At 43.5% G+C, this 21,253-nt stretch overlaps 1 protein-coding gene across 1 annotated transcript; it reads right to left on the reverse strand.

The window, feature by feature from the left end:
* Positions 1–9: 9 nt before the first annotated feature.
* Positions 10–20,552, reverse strand: dnah9l (dynein, axonemal, heavy polypeptide 9 like). The gene is made up of 77 exons (XM_028426805.1): positions 20,292–20,552; positions 20,128–20,205; positions 20,000–20,055; positions 19,790–19,910; positions 19,549–19,718; positions 19,211–19,433; positions 18,974–19,090; positions 18,692–18,778; positions 18,464–18,622; positions 18,261–18,344; positions 18,015–18,173; positions 17,718–17,840; positions 17,466–17,588; positions 17,040–17,264; positions 16,719–16,937; positions 16,439–16,606; positions 16,212–16,337; positions 16,017–16,124; positions 15,805–15,936; positions 15,549–15,709; positions 15,134–15,290; positions 14,871–15,016; positions 14,662–14,778; positions 14,440–14,578; positions 14,273–14,365; positions 13,974–14,168; positions 13,776–13,853; positions 13,518–13,650; positions 13,135–13,262; positions 12,913–13,061; positions 12,680–12,830; positions 12,472–12,603; positions 12,212–12,385; positions 11,931–12,135; positions 11,678–11,843; positions 11,484–11,586; positions 11,217–11,354; positions 11,002–11,103; positions 10,696–10,857; positions 10,514–10,597; positions 10,090–10,199; positions 9,812–9,974; positions 9,563–9,686; positions 9,172–9,314; positions 8,924–9,085; positions 8,566–8,625; positions 8,301–8,474; positions 8,083–8,229; positions 7,839–7,952; positions 7,524–7,667; positions 6,957–7,139; positions 6,832–6,837; positions 6,592–6,693; positions 6,246–6,380; positions 5,997–6,170; positions 5,749–5,881; positions 5,579–5,681; positions 5,250–5,372; positions 4,890–5,094; positions 4,650–4,814; positions 4,420–4,560; positions 4,121–4,291; positions 3,929–4,051; positions 3,654–3,847; positions 3,421–3,569; positions 3,159–3,286; positions 2,776–2,913; positions 2,591–2,680; positions 2,312–2,503; positions 2,112–2,231; positions 1,859–1,918; positions 1,593–1,775; positions 1,202–1,384; positions 751–866; positions 558–670; positions 340–480; positions 10–257 (listed from the first exon to the last, which is right to left on the reverse strand). The coding sequence occupies exons 1-77, from the start codon at positions 20,550–20,552 to the stop codon at positions 10–12; spliced, it is 10,812 nt and encodes a 3,603-aa protein (XP_028282606.1).
* Between the last annotated feature and the right edge of the window lie 701 nt (positions 20,553–21,253).

Raw genomic sequence — 21,253 nt, forward strand, 5'->3', positions numbered from 1 at the left:
CTTCACCTCTCACACACTTAGCAGCAGGGCCACTCCAGCCAGAACCCATTTGGCAGGCCGCTCTCTGGTTTTAAGACTTAGAGTCCAAACATAAGTGGGTCCTCTGATCTTGGTCTTGTACAGTGGACACTCGTAGATGTTCCTGGTCTCCTGGCGGTCATTGGGCACTGCTCGGACAGAAATGACGGGCATGGCTGGGGTCAGGTCTTTAAGTCTTGCCTCTGTGATCACTCCAGTCTGAATGTCCCATCTTGCACCTGTGTGTAGAAAAAAAAAGTTCCGATGTTGTTTTGACTTAAACAAATAGCACCCCAATAGAAATGAAAGATGTTTATCTACCTTCCATGTAAAGTCCATACACATACGCGCCCTCCCTGGCTGGCTGATTGAACTCTTCCTTAAACTTTTTGGTCACATCCACAGTCAGATTCACTTTGTCCAGAGGCCACTCATTCTTACGTGCCAGAGACTGCATTACAGCTGGGAAGCAAGGACATGATGAAATGACTAAGAATGGCCTTTGTAGAATTTTATCTGCATAAACAAATGTGCGTTACCAGTGAGGAAGGACTGCGGGTTGAACAGTCCAGATAGCCAGACAACACTGGGCAGAGACAGATCCTGAGTCCAGCTGTCCAGCTCTTTACAGCGCTGCATCACATCATTATACCTGAAACAGATGAGGACAATGATTGCATTCACTGTAACTGTACTCTAGTTATCCACATTATAAAAACTGCAGACACACACCATACAGCCAGGCTGTAGGTAGAGGGGTAGGCCAGCTTGGTCCAGGTATCAGGGACATTGTCAAAGAACAAGGCCGACTGCAGCTTCTCCATCTCAGAGGACATGGCCAGCTCTCCCTTTGACAGAGACATTTAGTTATAAGAGCACTATGAATGCACACAGTGCAATTTTCCTCATCAGATGAAGGAAATTGTCAGGATGTATTTGCGTGACACTATAAGAGGCTCCCTAATGGCAAAAAGAGCTTTTTTATTTTAAGAGTGCACTTATAGTTTAGTTCTTGGAGCCACTGATGGAGGCTGATAATGAATACTGTGGGACCTGGGTCGATACATTTTGAACATGCCATGCTGTACCTTATGCCTGTGTTTATGTCATCCTTACTCTTTGTATTTCTTATGTGTATGCATTGTAAATAACATTACAAACTCACATAGTTATATAAGCCTACCTTGAGTCCAAGGTCAAGCTCTTTCAAAGAGCGGCGTATCTCAGAGATGAGTATATTCATGCGCTCACACTCCTGGAAGCAAACCAGGATATATGGCGAGCGTTCAGCTGTCTTGGATGTGATGTCGGACATGTTGTACTCCTCTGGTAGCTTTTCAAGCACTTCATCTAAAATAGTTTTCACCTGGAGGTGGAAGGAGTGAGTAATTAGTTAGAACAGAGGAGGGAACATGTGCTACCTTTATACCTACTAGAATTTGAGCTATTTTAAGGTGCTGCTATTGTGAATAATTCAAACCATTGAGCCGGTGGCTTTTAGGTGTCTTTCTAGCACAGTAATGTCTCTTTTCAAGAACCTAATCCTATAAAGGCATTACTGTAGCTGTATATACCTTCTCCTCCAGAGTCTGTGAAGCTCCCTCCCCCATCACTGCATCAGGAGACTGCAGCTCCAGCAGAGTGTGAAAAAGGTTATCTGACGTCACTGTCAAGAACTCAATTTCTGCGTTAGGGTGCAACCCATAATGCACTGGGCTCTCATGGGGCAGCATCTCATCTATGAAATTATGGTAGCCCTGAATTTGAACCATAACACATTTATTACTTAACATATATGAGCGTATAGACTGATCAGCTCATCAACTGGGAAAGAACTTGCCTTGTAGTCCAGGTTGGAGGGGACGACAAACCCAGGTGCCAAAGAAAGCTTCCTGTCAAACTATATAATGGAAAAAAAAACACAGACAGAACAATTGTTAGCTTCAAGGAAATTATACCAACCAAGGTGGCCGGAATTCCTCAGTCTGACAGCTCCTAAAGCCCAAAATGGCTCAAGTTTGCCCAAGAAATGCAGCAAATCTGGCTTCTGTCTGTGTAGGAGTCAAGTGTTTCCTGCATAAACACACACACACCTGGTTGGGCTGCATGTATTCTTCCAAGTATGTTCTGCAGAGCCGCCTGTCCCAGTCATCAGTGATGTGTCCTCCATACATGATCTCTCCAAACAGATACCTCAGGTCCTCCCATGGCACCTTCATTAATCGTAATCATTGTTAAAAAAATTACTGTCAGTAAAATCACACATTAGTCACCCGACAAAAACAGGCCCCACCTGTGCGTTAGCCTCCAGGTAGTTGTAGAGGACGTTGACAGATATGGTCAGATCTCCGGTGTTAAAAGGGTATTTTCTGTTCCAGCCCTGAGGCCCAAACTTCCTCCTCTCTGCCACACAGGCATGAAAGTAGCACAGAGAGAAGAGGATGGTCTTAAACTCCTGCTCACGGCTACATTGGTCCAGAATGTTCTATAGAGAGGCAAATAAATAAATATACAAAAGGGGTTAGGGTTAGCAGATGAATAGAAAGACAGTATCAGCATAAAGCAAACTCACCTGGTCAAAGTTATCCAGAGCAGCATGCAAATTAGCGTGCATGCCTGTAGGCGGTTCATTGGTGATTTTGATGGCATTTTCCAGAATGCCCTGCGTAAAGGAGAAATACAGTGTTGGTACAGGAAGGAAACCAACATTATTAATCATTATAAAGATGTCGTGAGGTCACCCTGCAGCAGCTCTACCTGTGGGATAATGTGTTCCTGTGGTGAAGATGCAGGCTCTGCGCTCATAAACACTCTGTAGTCTGGATGACTGTCCTCACAGCAGCGCTCCAGGAGCTTCTCAAGTGCACCCAGCCAGCGAGCAACCAGGTGGATGTTCTGCAGGAAAACACAACAATAAGCTCCCACCAGGCACAGAAACCCACAGCACAAAACATGCAAACATGTCATGATCCGCAAATTTCTGACGGACAAGTCATCTGTTCCGTTTTGTGGCATTATGAATTTATATTTCATTTGTTCATTGCATGTGTTCTACATTTACTGTTATTTTAGTACTTTTTATGATCTTTTAGTTTCTTGTATTTTGATTTATCTGTGTTCTTGTGTTAGTCCAGTTTTACCTGCAGTATAACCCAGTGACCTTCCTTGGAAGCTTTTTCCATGGCAATTTCAGCCACACTTTCCTGTCCCTGACCCAAGGAGACGTTGTGAAGCTTTCCAAGATCGATAGTAAAACCAAGCTTTTTTCCTGGTAACACACAGGATGAAAATCATCATGCAATGACACACAAAAGAGCAGACTCCTCTATTATTATATAACATCCTTTACTCATTAGTAGCTTAAGAATATGATGATTATGCATATGTCATGTGTTACAGTACCCAGGGATTCCACGTCTTTCAGAGGATCCACTCCTGGGGAGAGAATGAAAAACACAGGGGAGCTGGGACCACTTTCTCTGAAGGACTTGGCAAATTCAGTCTTTCGGCCCTCGCTATACTTCACCCCGAGCTTCTCTTCCACAAAGTTTCTACAGGTAGAGCGGAAAAAAGGATGATAAAATTAAACAAATACAACACCTTATATGGAGTTAAAAGACAACTCCCAGCAGTACTTCAGAGCGTAGGTCATGCGGTCAGGTCTCAGTGCCCTCATCATGATCAGTTTCTGCAGGGAACTTTTTCCCTTCCACTCCTGAGGAAACCTCTCCTTCTCTGGACACTCCGACTCCACCAGTTTCTTCCAGCGCTTTGGTGAACCTTCAATATCCCGGTCCAGACCTCGGAACTCATCAGTAAAACTCATCACCTGCCAAAAACCAGCAGAAAGCTGGCGGTGAATCACAATGTAATACACATACAGTTAGCTGAAACAGATGTGATCAGGAACCTTGATGGCGCTCCAAGCTGAGCTGGAAAGAAAGTCGAGCAGGCTGACGTAGGTGTGGTCGATGTTGAAGCGCAGCAGGAAGTCTAGCTCTCGTGCATCTATCTCCTTACTCATGAGGAGCAACTGAAAGCAAGTAAACACAGTCAGGGACGGTACACCCACACTGTCTCTAACATCGACACAAACACACACCTGGAAGGCCAGCTGTGCAGTAAAGGTGAGCTTGTCTCTCTCAAACAGTCCCCTGCTGATGTAGTTGAAGGTGGAGTACGTAACACAGTCTATGAGAGTGTTTACCCTGCACTTTACATCCTCAGAGGCCTCGGCTGTCTCCACTGCTTTGTGGAAAACAACATTAAAGGCCTGGAAAACAAGAGAAGGAGTTATTGTGTTTATTCACTGAATGAACGTCACACAGGTTTTTCATCTTTACAGTGACCCTTGTTGGTATTATGTTATCAGGGTGTGCTCTTTCAAAGCCAGCTGGTTACCTTGAGGCTGAATTGGTACATGGGGTTGATCTTGTTGAGATCATTCATGATGAAGTAGAGCAGGGAAGCTCTCACAGCAACAGGGCGATAGTGTTCTCTAGCCTCATTTATCTTCACCTCATTAATTTTGGCTTCCAAAACCTCAAGAAAGAGAAATGAAAAGGACAGAGAAACAATGACAAATAAAGGAAGACAAGATGAGAACAGGAAACAGCCATGTAGTCCTGTACCTTCATCTCAATCTCAGCTGCAGTGTGCTTCGTTGTCTCCAGCTTCTCCACAAGCATGTTGTCACCCAGGAAGTTGCTCTCAGCAGCAGACAGCCTGGTCAGCAGCTCGTCCTCCAAGAGCTTCAGCTCAATCTTAAACATGTTCTGCTGTTTTGTCAGATCACTCTGCAGGGAGATTATGCATGATTAAACCAACACTTATTGACCATAGGAAGGATGGTAAAAACAAATCTGACCCACCTTAAGGTGCTCGAGGTCTGGCCTCTCCTGATTCACCACCTGGGCCAGGAGCTGGTCCTCAAGTCCGTCTCTGGTTACTGTAAAGTTGATGAGAGTGGTCTGAGCTTGAATCTCTGGCTTGTAGTGAGGATTGGCCAGCTTAGTATGGAGAATAAGTCTAAACGCCGGGTGGAAGAAACACTCTTTGTCCCCGACCTTTATGCAGCTGTGGACAGAGAGACACACAGAGGACACAGGATGAGCAGACACAGAGACAAACAGAGGACACAGGATGAGCAGACACAGAGACAAACAGAGGACACAGGAATAAAAAGATATTTTTTTTCCACACACATGCTCATTTATGGGTCTAATTGTTACCTGCCCTTCTTGATTGTGTGTCGCCCAAGCAAAGGGTCAATAACAGGGTCGATGGTCTCTTCAAGGTTCTCAATGAGGACAGTGTCTCCTGCCACTACAGCCTGTTCGATCACATCCACGTATCTGGAATGACAATCACAGATGGAAAGGGCAGGTTTAATCTGGCACATTTGCGGTATGTTAGCATGTAAATATTTCCTGTAGCTGCAAAAAAAAAAGCTGCACCTCAAAGAGAACAGAAAACGTTGTGTTTAATGTGACACAGCCTTTCAGGCATTGTGGAGTCTCCTGTGAGAGCCACTTCAGGATGGTAAAAGAAAAACACTCACCCTCTCTGGCCTAGACTGACAACCTTGAGACTGTTGCCATAGCGACTCTTGAGCCACTTGATGCCCTGCAGCTGAGGGTCAATGAGGAGAGGCCAGCGCTCACCTGCAACAATAAACACATTATCTGTCTGATCTGCCTAAAACCAGCTCAGAGTGAAGTCTGTGCTCACAGTTAGTAAGGATGGTGGCATTCTGAGTGGACATTTTGTCTCCTGGTAAGCCTTCGTTGTTCCACTGGGCCACCATTGCACCATCAGTCAACATCAACACTGGATCTAAGCCCCCTGTCATAGGAATAGTCACCTGATAGAGAGACACAGAGGTGTGCACACAAACAGGGGACAGAGGGATCAACAGCATGTTTAAAATTAAAAGCCGAACTTGCAGTGATTATCTGCGTGTTCTTTCAGTGTGTAACCTTCTGGTTGCGCAGGAACGGCATCCAGAGGTTGTCCAGCAGCTCCTTCCTGTACTTCTTGGAGAAAGGTCCAGCATAAGAGATGAAGGCTGCTGTCAGGAGGACATCCCCACAGAGAGTCTCCTCCTGTTCATGGTACTGTGCCACTGAGTGCGCCCAGCGCACATTTTCACTCTGAAACACACACAAGCACATTTAAACATACTCTGGAAGTTAGACACTAATAAAAAGCATGGACACAATGCCCACCTCCAGGCCTTTGACCAACCGATTGGCAAGTTCTATTGTCTTGTTGGTGCGGTTCACCTCCTCCTGAAAGCGAAGCTTCTCTGACGTGGCTTTCTCAAATGCTGTCGTCAGAGTTTCAAGACTGGTATCCAGCTCCTGAAGAAAAGAAAACACAAGATAACCAAGGACGGTTTAGAAATAACTCTTGTTGTTACAATGCTATGAGAATAAGGAGAGAATTATTTACAATTTACAAAAGAGAAATGATGGCAAAAATAAGATGACCTTGCAGTAAGAGATGTGATAATGTGCAAAATGTGAGATTTTTAGAGAAAAGGAGGAAGAAAACAGATACACACAGACTCACAGCAAGTTTTTTCCTGATGGCCTCCAGCTTCTCAGCAGCCTCAGCTAAATCAGCATTAGCCTGAGACAGACAGATCCTCTTCATCTCTACCTCACAGAACACCTATTAACACAGACAAATACGTCTGAGAGGATATTATCATGAATGACATGAACAAAGTAAAAGCAGGCGTGAATAATAAAAAATAACAACACACATTACTATCTTTAATATTAAAAATGATGATGATGATGTACTCACGAAAATCTATCCAAGGCAGCAAAGTGTTGGAGAGAAAGAATGATAAATCACACCAGGAGAACACAGTGCTGTATGGTGCTGCCGTTTCATTAGCTTCAGTGACAGCCAGGGTAAATGTGATGTACCTCATGGAAGCGGATGATGTTAATCACCCAGGAACAGAGCCCCGCGGCAGCAGAGGACTTCTGTCGTACAAAGTCCGGGTTGAACTCTGGGTCACTGAGGTATTCATCCCTCACACACCTCACCATGGCCTCTGGGATGTGCTCTTTGTCAAAGTTCACCAGGGCCTGCAGGAAGTCATCCACCTGCACGTGCATGTGTAGATAAGAGCATGGTCATATAAAATGTTTTGCAGGCTTTGTAGGTTTAAATGATGAGAAGGAATGTTGTTTTTCAGTTTTATATATTACAGAAACACGGCTCTTTAACAAGAGGTTTGCTGCCAAGGTAGCAGAAGAGGCTGTAAAACATGACAGTGATTTATGTTAAAATAGAGAAAATATGAAAAGAGTAATGAAGGACCTGCAAAAGAGTCAAAGCTGAAAAAAGCAAGTAGCCAGTGCATATTAAAAATGTGTTTACAAAATATTTCAGCCATGTAGGGATGAGAAATAAAACAGTAATATCCTTTTAAAAGTAACATGTTATCTGAGCAGTTTATGTGTGATGCTGTCACAGTAAAACGTCACCTTGCTCATGACCACTTTGGAAGCTTTCCAGCTGCGATCTTTGGGGATTCGGCCTTGGGGAGCTAGAAGCACCAGAACAGCTGCTGAGACGTTGGTGACGATTGCTGGGGGGTTTGGAAATGTCCTCAGCTCTGTCAGGTTCAACTGGATCACACACACACACTTTCATTTGGGGAACTGTAACAGAGGCAACCTTGTAACATGTTTTTCTTTCATTTACGACACATAAAACAAATTGAACGAAATAAAATAAAACTAATAAAAATCAATCAAGTGTGCTAAAAGGATTCAGGCCATTGCATTTATGTGTTTTACCCTGTTGAGTGTATTAAGGGCGTCGTTGGCAGCCTGTAGGGCAGGTTCAGCCTTGGCCAAGTCTTCCTCAGTTTCCTGCTGCTGTTTGGTCACTTGAGATTGAATGGCTGCCACCTGAACAACCACAGAATGTACATTCTCATTTGTGTCCTTTGGTTTATTTTTGCTCCATGTTAACTCTTTTCATGTGTTGCTATAACATAAAGTTGCTGCTTGGTAGCTCTATAGTGTCACACAGTGTTACCCTTTGCTCCTCCTCATCAGCTACAGTTCTTTCTAGGTTGAGCTTGTCTGTCTGTTGTCCTATCTTAGCCAGGAGAGCTTCGATATCTGTGTTCCTCTGCCACAGCTCCACCTCCTGCACAGCTAACTTGGCTTTCAGATCCTCCACCTGAAAAAGAACAAGACAAGCTAACAGGGTACATAATACATAATGAATGTCAGGTCATCATATGTTCTGACCTGTGAGGCAGTAGTCTGCAGTTTCTGCAGTCCGTTCTCTAATCTCTCCATTTTCTGGGTCAGCTCTGTGCGTTTTTTCCCCAGCAGGTTGTCGTACAGTTTCATGAACTCGAGGAAGCTCTTGGGTGTGGTGTAGTTGAAGTGCTTCTCATTCTGCTGGTACTTGACACTCACCTGCATGGTGTAGAGTAAAACAGGAAACTCAAAGAAGATATTCAAGAGCAGTTATTTCTCACACAAAGCAGTGTTTCACAGAATGTCTCACCTCATTGACACTTGTGTGTGCATAGGAGATGAACTCACTGATAGATGCTCTGACTTTAGGCTGCGCAGCAAAAACAAGGATCCAGGAAGTGATACAAGTTACTGAATTTTACTGGACTTAAGTGAACCTTTACTAATGTTATTATCTATAATCAAACCGTAATCAGAGGCAGTGTAAGCAAAATACTAGGTACTGTATTTAAGCTACCAAAGAATGTGTGTGTGTATGAAAATGGCCATGATTCCTAATTGGTTACTGCCACACTTATCAAAACCCTGGAATTAAAGCAGAAAGTCGTTGTTCACATCTTTGTGCAGAGGCCCAATGCCAGAAAACTTGACTGTAAATTTCTTGCTACCTCCAGCCCAGGTATCTTCTCTATGAAGGTGCTGCTGACAGACTGCAGGGCCAGCTGAGGCCAAGGGTGGAACCAGTTTATAGCAGTGCAATTCACCAGAGCCGGAAACTTCCGCGCACGGGTACGCAACGTGAACCCAACCGGAGAGAAGCACAGGACAACCTGGAGGACACAGAGAAGCACATTTTAGAAACTAATTCTGTATTTAACTGCACAGTTTGATATGAAAATAAGAAGACGATTCAGACCTTGAGCTGTCTTCGTATTCTTTCGATGAAAAAGCTCCAGCAGTTGTCTCTGGTGTCTATGAGTCCTAACCCTCTCAACTCCATGCGGATTGATGTTACAATCATATCGGCTTCTTCATCACTGAACAGGTCTGGAATATCCCCTAAACAACACAAACACTGTAAATCAGCCACTATAGTGTCTCCTCTTTAGAGCATGAATCTCTCTCTAAAAAAAGATTGTTCTACTCTGGGAAATGAAATGTCCTTGAGACTAAAGAGAACTGTGTATTCATGCGTAGAGCAAATCACACTCAGTCCTTAGAGGTGACAGCAGTACCCTTTAACCACTAAAGCAGAACACCAAAGAATATATTTCAAAGACACTCATACAAGGTCAGTGTCTCCAGACCTGAGGCCAGCATATCGTTAATGAGCACCAGGAAGCGTTCATCTGGAATCTGGGCGTCTGTATAAAGGAAGACAGTCCCGATGTTCTTCACTCCCACCTTTATGTACAACGCTGCTATGTCACTCTGCAGATGAAGGTTGCAGCAGAGAAAGCACAATGGAAGAGTAAAAAAAAAAAAAGAACTTTATTTGACAGAAAGGATTCTCCTACTGACAATACTATAGTGAGCATGTATAATTGCGTGTTTACCTTAAGGTCATTGATGCCGTATCCTTTACGCAGCGTGATCTGGAAAACCTCCAGCGTGCTGAGGAAGGCAGCCAGCCGACACAGACTCTGCTTCCCGCTGCCACCCACCCCCACCAGCAGGGCATTACCATAGGGGGCCTCCAGGATACGACTGATGCGACATCTAATAGTAAACACAAGATGCCATGTTTATTGTCTGTGGTTTACATTGGAGCTCATCTCTGTAAATCCTTCTTTGTGCATGTTAGCACTGCATGGCTGTAGTGTGTGTCTCTTACATGTGCTGGATGGCTTCTTCAAACAGCACCAGGTCCATGACAGCATGCAGCTCATTGTAATGCTCCAGAGCTTCAGACAGTGTCTTTTGGAGCTTCTCCCAGTCTGAGGCCTAATAAGACATGCAAATCAATAGCATTATGTTGTAGCTATATGTAATCAAATTAAGTTATCCTATATAGAAAGGAAAGGTAATCAGTTCTGTAATGACTGATCATTTATCTTCATTTAAATCCTGACACATCAGAGTTGACAGCAGGATGAGTGCCATAATACCAGCTACAGATGATCTACATACTAATCTGATTAAACAATTAAACTTGACGTGTGTTACCACTGTTAATGAAGAGTAATCGATGCTTGAAAAGAGCAACATGGAGACCTGAGTGGAAAAGCTCTGCCTGAGTGTGTATGGATGTCTCAAACCTGGTGATAACGAGGCTCTCCCAGTCCCTGAGCAAAGTGACAGTACACCAAAGGCTGATGGATAAAGATGGACTCATCTATTCCCTGTAGAAAAATGGCATATATCAGAATCATAAAAATACTCAACATATCATGTTTTTACAGATAAAAGCATCAGATATATAGTGTCTTTGTTTCTTTACCTCAAAATATCTCTTGCCAGCGTCGAGTAGGACTTTGTTAAATAGATCCACGTCCTTCTCCTCCATCAGTTTGTCAGAGTAGACCCTGGAGCTCTCATGGAGCCAGAGGTGTACCAGGTCCATGGGGTAACGGACACTCTCTGACAAGGCGAACATGACGCCCTACTCATCAGGAGTAAAACAGAGTCAACATTACAAGTGTATTTGTAACATAAACATGAACACAAAACCTCCAAAAGAAAATGAAGTGAACAAAGCACACGTTATGTTTTTATTTATAGTTTGGACACAACAGTGTGAAATTACCTGGAATATGTTGGAGAGGTCTCGCAGGTTGAAGATATAGTGGAAGCGTATTGCTGTAGGGAGGAAGTTCTGGCTGATCTTCTGGTGCAAGCAGATAGCTGCCTAAATAAAGGTGAACCAAAACGTGACAATAAGGATAAAAAGGTTTCTTATTTGAGAGTTTATGGTTACATAATATAAAAGGACAAATATGACCACTGATACTGTAGGTGTACCTGCATGAGAGTCCCGACTGAGCGAGAGACCCCATAGCTGAATCCTCCCTGAAGGAAGTGAGCTGACAAGATGCTGGAGAAGATGGTGGCTAACGCATCAGCACTTGGGAAATGTACTGCAAACACTGAGAAATGCCTCTGGAATGTAGACAGGAAAATATAAGTTCATCTTCCTGATGCTGGAGCAAACTTTAGATTATGCTGATTGGAACAAACTAATCATTTATTTTGTGATGACAGTGTGCACAGTATGTACAGTATGGGTACCTGTAGCCTGGGGTTGATGGAGAAGCTTCCAGCTGTTGGGTTCATGCAGGTAATATACTGACAGTTATGTATTTCCTTTAGCACCAGCCGTTGTCTGTCGTACCTAAAAAAGTTTTGTTTTATTTAGATTCATCACAGCTACTATTTACAGCACCACTGTTTACGTGTGTCCATCATATGAGTCTCCATTTTACCAGTGATTGTAGTCAAGGTGCTGCCGTATGAGTGTGTGCGGCTGCACGGTCCCATAAACGTCCACCTCAGGCATGTTAAGGTCATCTATGAAGTAAATGAGTTTCTTAGCGGTAGGAGGAGCAAATTTACGACCAGCTTTCTTCTCTAGAGGTTTCTCCAGGACACCTGAGGATTGCATCACATGGGAGACAAATAAAAAAAAAAAGGTCAACTATTATTGCCCGTGTGACCACAAATTCTGGTAGTTCTTACGCTGCAGCATGGCTGATGTTGTGTAATAGTTGAAGGGCACTTTCGCCACCATGTAGTTGTCCTTTAGCTTGGTGACTTTATCAGACACCAGGATGGTCTTTCCCACTCCTGCATTTCCCACTAACATGATAGGTTTGCCTCTCTGGAGCAGCAGGTCCATGAAGTAGGTTAGACAGATAGTTTCTGGGGTGTGAACCAGCACTGTCTGTAAGATATACCATGTATTAATAAAATATGAGGAATTGTATGCAATCAATTCATTCACTAGTACAGTCACACACCTGTAATGGAACATCAGGCTCCAGCTCAAATGGCGGCATCTTCTCGCTCCATGGGGTAAACTTTTTAGTTTCTGAGTCGACGAAGTAGTCGAACACGGTGCCCTGTGAGGGAAACTTGACGGCTCTCATCTCTTTAGACCACCAACGGCTGAACTCAGCTCGGTAGTCATTTAGCTGAAAAAGGTGTTAAACACTGCATCATAATGTGGGATAATAATCTGAAGTGTTTAACATCATGCAAACATTTAGACACCACACACATGATCCTGAAAGAGAGCGCCTCCAAAGGCCCAGACGCAGGCGAAGACAAAGTAGATCTCATAAAGTTCTCTGGGAGAGTCGGCTGGAGTGTTGTCCTCTGTCAACAGACAGTCCAATAAGGAGCACAGAGTCTGATGGAGAGAAATACAGAAATGTGAAAAAAGAAGGGAACTCTTTGTCCAACAGGTGAGTAACACATAAACATACCTGCACCATGCTGTTCTCTGGAATGGGGGTGATGGATTTTAGGTTGCACCGGACTTGCTCAAGGCAGTAGGGCACATACTTATCAAACAAAATGGTAAGGTTGGCTCGCTCTGATTGGGCCTGTCGGGTGTCAATCCAACTAGTCACATAACTGAGAAGACAGCAAAAACAGCACTGGTATAAAAAAAAAACTCTCAACAGCAAGAGAACAGAAGTCTATGAGTGCATCTTACGAGCTCCATCCAAGGTCCTGTGGGTTGACATAGAGTATTCCTGCCCTGGAAACAGTAGCTGGAGTTGCAGCTTTCAGATGAGAGATTTCAAAGAGTAGACGCATGGAGGAGGACAAACTGATCCTCTCGTTACTGGCAAGGGTCAGAACCTTGGAGAAGAGGAGGAAAAAAGGAAATGTAAGAATAATGCAACATTCAAAGAAAAGGAAGACGCTCTCTTACCTTATTGTCATCCATAACCGTGTTAAGTGACTCGATCCACATAGGGTCAATATCCCCATCAAGTACAATCCATTTGGGTCCATCATGGCCCACTGAAGTCAGCTCTCTCATCATAGAGGAGAACAGACCTGAAAGAAAACAGAGAGTAAAGCCAGATCCACCATCAGGCCATCACTGGGGAAAAACATACAACCAACTATTAATTAATGTTCTACAAATGCAAACTCATGTAAAGCAAACTATGTGAAGCAGAGAAAGTACTGTTAATTCTAAGAAGAGGCTTGAGAATAAATATTGGCCATGGCACCAAAATAACTCCTGCACGACAAGACCTAAAATCTGGAGGAAACACTTTTTTTTTATTGCTCATTGAATCCCCTCACCATCTTTCCACTCCCTGGTGGCAGGGTGCAGGTATCCAAACAACTCATCAGTGGTAACAGCTTTTGGGTTTATATCACTCCACACTGGCTTCATCTTCATGTTTGCATAGGTCCTATGGAGGGTCTTCAAGATCTGGTACATGAATATCATAACAGACTCAAGGTAATCAACAGAAGTGGTATTTTCTTACATATTTTGTGTATAAATAAACATTTTTAAATAAAGTTTATTGATGTAGCAGGTATAAAGAAGTTAACCTGGCTTTTTCCAGTACCCGGTCCTCCTACTACAAACACAGAATGTCTGACCGCCAGCAGCTCCTCCAGCTGGGTCACCTGTAAACAAACATACATGAGCACAGAGAATTCTTAAAAATACACCTCAGAGTATATCATTTGAAATTAGCATCCGATATAAATAAAATACATTTTAATATGTGTCACATAAAGGGGCACCTTAAGTATGAAGTTTTCCTCGGGTTGCAGGCGCAGCTCGCTTACTGACTGGCGAACAGCATTTTCCAGTTTGGGGTCTCTCTTCCTGGGCACATCCAGCTGAGGAAACAGGTCACTGATCAGCCCGAGGAATATGGGCACATCACTGGTCACTATCTTAGGCAGGTTAAAGTCCCGCAGCGCCCGCATCAGCACCTGCAGACAGAATGACAGCATCACTGCGGACATGCTGATTTGTAAACTATCCATAAGAGGTGAAACACCTCCATCAATGAAAACAACAACAAAGTGATGCACACCTGCTCCTCGGGTCTGCTCCGGTCTTCTCTCTTCAGAGATCCAGCCACAACCAGCACTGATTTGATAGCCCGTAATCCCCAATCATAGTGATCCTAACAGATAAAGGAAATGTATATATGTTAAAATATATACATTTATCCTTGTGTTCTTGTTTTCATTTCCTCACCTGTTTGGACAGCAGCTCTTTACACAGAGTGTACAGGCTGATGAATTTGCGTGCCAGCAGTCGGGCATCAATGAATCCCTCAGCCACCAGCATAATCTCACAGATCAGCTCAAAGTCTGGAATCACCATTGCACAGGGCCTGAAGATTTACCAAAATAACCAAACATTAGCCATCTTTGACATTTACATCTAAAATGTCTTTTTTCTTTCCTAATGTCAGACCTGAAGAGAGCTTTGAGGTTCTCTGGGAGCTCAGCTCTTCCAGCATAACCGGGGTTCAAAGTGATGAAGATTCCCACTGTTGGCTTCAGCTCAATCTCTTCTCCCAGGAAATGAAACCTACATAGAAATTACAGTATGCTAAGCTGGTGCTAAGGCTAGATAAGAAAACAAAACACTAGATGGATATAACTCACTGTTTCCACATATACCTGTGTTTTTTGTTGCGTACAGCATCCTGTATTGTCTTGACCTGTACGGCTACTACAGACAGAACGTCCACCGAGATCCTGTTGAATTCATCAAAGCACCCCCACACTCCAGTCTGAGCCAGGCCCTTATAGATGTTACCTATAGACTGAAGACATGAGGTGGAGACAGAGAGAAAGGCTGAAGGCTGGAATCAATATTAATGACAGCATAAATGTAGCAATAGTGAGCACTGGGAAGTACATCTGTGTGCAGATTGTACTACCTTGTAATCCATCTGTTCTGAGCAGTTGAACACATACACCATGATGCCCAGAGAACGCCCCAGGTCCTTTGTAGTCTCTGTTTTACCTGTGCCAGCAGGGCCTGAGGGGGCACCGCTCATAGTCAGATGGAGGGACTGGGTTAGAGTTATGTAACACCTGACAAAGATGGGAAAACAAAACCAGAGAAGAAGAAAAAATGCAACCAAAATAACAAGAGCAACCTAAATTCAATAGAATCAATGTATTTGTACACAATTTGATATAAGTATGATATGTACCGAGTGTGATGGTATGCTGCATTTCATATTTGTTTTTTAGTCTGCATGGTTTGTCTCAACCAGGTTCTCTCTTTAAAATACACATATTTAATAAGGTGTGTATGCATGTAGCATATAGCCGTACATGTGTGTGTACCTGTCAGTGAGTGGGGTGATGACCAGTCTGTTGGTGTTGCCCAGATATTCGTAGCTGAACTGAAACTGGGCGTCACAGATGTTAACGTAACAGTGTCTGTTTTTTTCATCCCAGCGATGGCGTAACTGGGACAGCCATGCAAACGCCTGTCCTGTGGTCACCTAACAGACACACACAGCAACACAAATAGGAGGTCTAATAACACACACAGGGCTCATTTAAAAATAAAAAGGATTATGTATGATATTAAATTTACTTTTTGACTGATTAGATTAGCGACCACATCCCGAGCGTGGACATCAATAGTGCAGATAGTCATAATCTTTTGCCTGTCTCCTGGAGTCAACTCTCCGAGCAGCATGTGGATCAGGGAGTTGAGCTGTGTGATCTAGAAAACCAGAGTTCAGTGAAACAGTTGTGTTCACCAGTCAGTCAGCTTACAGGCACTAATTTACCCAGCAGCGCTACCTGTTTTCTGTTGTAGTCTTTGAGAGCCGTCTCAAAACCTTCCTCCACCCGCTCAAAGGCAATGCCCACATCTGTGGCCCACCACACCTGGCTGCCAGTCAACCCCACCTATGGATGGAAAAAAAAAACACAACAGATAATTTGTGTTGATAAAAACTGAAATGCTAACTCCACGGAGAACATGCATTATCATACCTGTGCAGGGTAGTCAAAGAGCCACTGGTCTCGAGGTTTGTCCTCATACGCAGCTACAGCCTCCTGTATCTCCTTTCGGACTGTGCAGCGCATGGTGCTCTCTAAAGCACTTAACCAACACTCTGCCTAATGACGGACACAAAACTGAGCTGCATGATGTCTAATATTTATATAAACAATACAGAGAAAGCTGCAATGTCACTTTTGCAAACTTCGTTTTTGCACACCTGTCCTTCACAGGCACACGGCTCAGAGAAGGAAACGTATTCTCCCTCTCGACTGTACATCCCTATGGCAACTGCCATCCCATCCTCGTCTGCTCCTACACCTCTGTCTGAGTCCTTGAAGCGAAGATCTGCTATGTTGTCAAACAGCTTCAGCAAGTGTCTGGTCACCTGGAAAAACACACATACACATGCAAGTTCTATTGTTTGATTTTCCTTTTAACACTTGTGTTCATGACCTCACTCCACTGAACACTGATAATTAAATGAATTCATCTGTCACCTGTTTGGGCTGTGTTCCCTTTGAGACTATCTCAAGCAGATCTGAGGCAGAGACAAAATAAAATCTGGGGAATGTGAGTCTCTTGGTCTCCAGGTATTCAGCTAGAGCCTTCTCACACACAGACAGTCGCAGCTGCAGAGTTTCCAGGTTCTCCTGGAATCCAGGCTGGTTGGTCACATCTACCACATTACTGTTCTGCACCACCTGAGTCATCAAACTCTGGGTGAAATGAAAGCAAGTAAAGGTACAGTTAATATATCATAATGATCAAATGAAAGAGAAATACAGATATATATATATGTAGATGCAGTCATGTGATACCTGAAAGTCAGTGTGTATTCCCTGAAAGCGCTCAGCATCATTTGCCAGCTGGCAGCGGATGTCTTGGCTGTTGGTAAAGATGCTGTTAAGGTGGGCCCAGGTCCTTTGGACAGACATCCACGAGGAGATGACCAGGTCAGCCACCATTAGCTTCCTCTGCCATCCACTGACTTCTGCCTGGAAATACTCCACATATTTGCTCATGAGGATGTTCTGCAGCTGCACCTAAGAAGGAATCAGAAGCTCAACAAAAGAATGCATGTGTCTCATGTTCACTGTTGGTTGATTTGATTCTGGGTAGCTACTGTACCAATTGTGGTACAGACTTGTATCATTAATCTGTAAGGCACAATTCACCTTTTGTACTAATAAAATAAAGTACACATTCTCACATCCTCTCAAGACTAATGTTCTACACAGGGTCACCTGGTTGTCTTCCAGTGTCTCGATCAGATTCTCATCTGCTTTCAGCAGAGGGGTTCCTGTGCTCGTATGAGTCTCATATGACAGCGACATGACACTCCACGTCTGGGTTATCTCTGCCAAAACCTGTAAAATGAACATAGGATATGTTGAACTGTTAAACTGGTGACTAAGACTGACAACAACTTATTTTGTTGAGCCAGTTAATCCAACATAGAAACCAGAATATGATATTATAGACAGTCTGTTTCATACCTTTTCAATGGCCATTTCTTTCACAGCCTTGTCCACTATGTTTTTCACCTCATCCTCCACACGATGAAGCTGTAATTCCAACAGGTCCCCCAAGGTGGTGCTCTTCCCCATCACAAACCTGACCTGAGGACAAAAAGAATGCATAGGAGCCATGACCGATCAGATTTCAGAGCAGGATTACAGACTTCAATAAACCTAAAAGAGGTGAATGACGGTGCAGCACATGACTACGAGAACTAAACTTGGATGGAGACAGTGATGAGACAGTGTGAAGCACTAGCAAAGACATTCTCATACCCCAGTGGTATTCATAAGCTGTTGCCAGTGTCTCTCCCTGACAGCAGAGTTTTGCAGCTCGTTGATGGCTCTCAGAGAGGTCAGCAGGTTTTTCACAGTTGATTCCAGGCCAGTGTAGACATCCCACACCCGCACCTCCTTATCCAGCATCTTCATCTCCTTCAGTACACAGCATAAACACTCATCTTTATTGAACTCAAAGCTTTAGTTATAATTTAATTGTGTAAAAGCATTTGTTTGTCATACTTTTGCAAAACGCCTGAGCTCCATGTCCATCTGTTCAACGTTGATCTCTTTCCATGGAGTCTTGGTCCAGTCCTCTATACTCGTCTAGCATTTAAATAGGATTCAGATCATTATTGTAAAACAGATATCCTGCAAGTGAGAGGATAAGCAAAGCTGTGGAGCCAAAATGCTTGCATATTTGTGTTGTGGGGGTTAATATGTACCTTCACAAAGATGACCATGTCCCAGACTGCTTTGACAAGGATGATGTCTGAGCGACACTGGCGTAGCTGCTTGTAGTCTGGAAAGCTGACCTCAAACAGATCAGCTGTGTCCTGCAGCTTCTTCATTTCCATCTCCATCACTGCTACTGCTCGATTTGCCTGGAGAAAGACATTTTGATACGTTGGTTTCTTTTCTAACCAGCAGTAGGGATGCCTTTCACCGCTCACCTTATCAATTAGTTTATATGGCTCCTCCACGTTGATCTTAAAGATGGGTTCAGTACGGAATTGTTCTCTGAACTCATGTTGCTTGACCTACAATGTAAAGATGAGGCAAATGCATGATTCATGTCTACACTGTCTGTTATTCTTTCACTGCACAGACACTGTGGGAGGTGTCTTGTCATATATAATGGAGGAAAGAAAATGAGGAGGTTTATGTGTCAGATACTGAGCTCTTTGTAAGGGGTTGCTAGAGTGACACCCTACTCCCCTCACATACAGCCTCACCTCAAACCGGACGCATTTCCTGCGTATAACTGATACTTCATTGGACTGCAGTGGTGCCACTTCATGTTTGACTGTGAAGGCAATTTTTCTGAGGCTTTTCCACTTTTCTGGCAGCTCCTAGAGAATATATATTAAGCATATATAGCATATATATATATATATATATACATACATATATATATATAGTGCTGTTAACTGTTCTTATTTTGAAGCGTGTCCTTGTGCTTTGGTACAAACTTCTAGCTGTGTGTAGACACTCTCTGGAAGCTGCTGTCCATATGTCTTCAGGAGTTCAGCTGTAGACTTAAGTGGTTTAAAGTGCTGTTCGCTGCTAATTTGTCTGTCTCGTATAGCCCGGAGGTGGCCCATTATGTCCACAAGCCCTGCATAGTCGCCATCTGACACCTTAGTAGAAAGGCCACGTGCTGTTTCCTGGACAAATTGAGACAAGTCCCTCACACTGTGGGATAAAAAGAAACCGAAGATGGGAAGTTAAAGTGAATGTCACACGTTATATGGAATTACATAGACAGAAACTTATTTCTAACTCTATTATATTTCTGTGTGCGTCTAACCTCTGGTTTACATGGTTGAGAAGGTGCTCTTTAAACATCCAGCTCCATTTCTTGATGACGTTCATCAGCGTGTGCTTGAAGGGTCGGATGTCGAGCTGCAGCCAGCCACAAAAAACCCTCCTGTCCTCCATTTTGCTCACTCGTACATTAAGAGACTCAAACAGATTGATCTGGAATGAAAAATGATACGATGACTATGGCTGCACGTAAGCCTCGAGGATGAATGAAATGTGGAACACACTTGTTCTTTGAAGTTGTCCAGAGTGGGTGGGTTCTTTTTTAGTTCATACTCAGCATACAACTCAGCTTCCTCTGTACTTAACACGTGACCATAAAGCAGGAACTGTCTCATAAATTCAGATCTGTAAAAACAAAGGACAAAAAAAATGCATTTCTTTATATTTACGTGTTTTTTGAACAAACTCATTTGCGATGGCCACAAAGATCTGACCTGTCATCAGTCCAGAGGTAGCGGTAGCTGGAAAATGATGCCTGGTATTCCCTGACCTAAAAATCAATGCAATGTTTACAACTTTATCCTGAAAACATCATAAATATGAGAAGAGACAAAAAGGTTACCTTAGCAACAGCTGCACGTGCCCGTGAGCGGATGACAAGGCACATCTCTGACAAATCCTCCATTTCATTAATGTCACACTACAATATGAGTAAAAAGATTGTGGATGTGTGTACATGCAAGCACATCCATGTATATACAGACTGTGTGTGTATGAGTCTATAACCTGGTAGTTTTCCAGCTGTTTGTGGACTGCCAATCTGGGAATAAAGGACGCCACGTTCATGATGTTGGTCACCATCTTATCCACAATGTTATAAAAGTTACCAGCGTGGCTTAGGTCTAATGATGGGTCAAAGGTCATCTCATTGCCGCTGAGTACCAGCTGCACCTCAAAGAGTGGTGTAATGCATTGAGCTGCATCTGTGTTGTCCATGAAGTACTGCAGAGAGCAGCGTACTGCGCTGGAGAAGCCTGCCAAGATCATGCGGTCCACATATTCTGTGTAAGCCTTCCACTCACTGCTGTTGAAATCTGTCACACCAAGCAGAGACTGGTTCTCCTGGAGAACAGTGAAAGACAGAGGTGAGAATGGATGAAAAAAAATGAAGGTCAGAGAGGTGAAGCATCATGAGTTTCGAATATACCTGCAATAGTTTGTGTATCTGCTCTCCTGTGTTGGTGGTGAGGGCGTGCTGTTTTGTGACACTGTCTTCAATGTCAGAGAAGTCGAGGAGGGTAGAATCACGATTCTTTCTGGTGATGAAAGCCCGGTTGCTGAATTTACCCATAAGGCCCTGGATGGATTCCACATTACCTTTACTCTTCTGGACACGACTAGAAATGTTCTGGAAGTGGAATAAAACAGCAAACCAAGTTGTATTGTTTAACAGCAATTTTAGAAAAAAAAATGTTTCCCAAAGAAATATATGGCACCTTGACCAGGTCTCGTGTACTCTCTATGTAGTCCCATAAGTCATCCTGAGCCCACGTCAGCTCTCTCAGGGCTGGATCCAGCTGTCTTCTCATTCCATCCATCTCATCTTTCACCAGGCCCAGCTCTACAGCCAGGATGGTACTGTGGAGCTGGTTGTACCACTGGATCACCAGGTTCAGTGTCTGTGTGTACTACATGATAAAGCACAGCACTGACACTTTAACTCTACGATAATAACAGTTTTATCATAT

Source organism: Parambassis ranga, chromosome 17, assembly GCF_900634625.1.
Source record: "Parambassis ranga chromosome 17, fParRan2.1, whole genome shotgun sequence".
NCBI lineage: Eukaryota > Metazoa > Chordata > Actinopteri > Ambassidae > Parambassis > Parambassis ranga.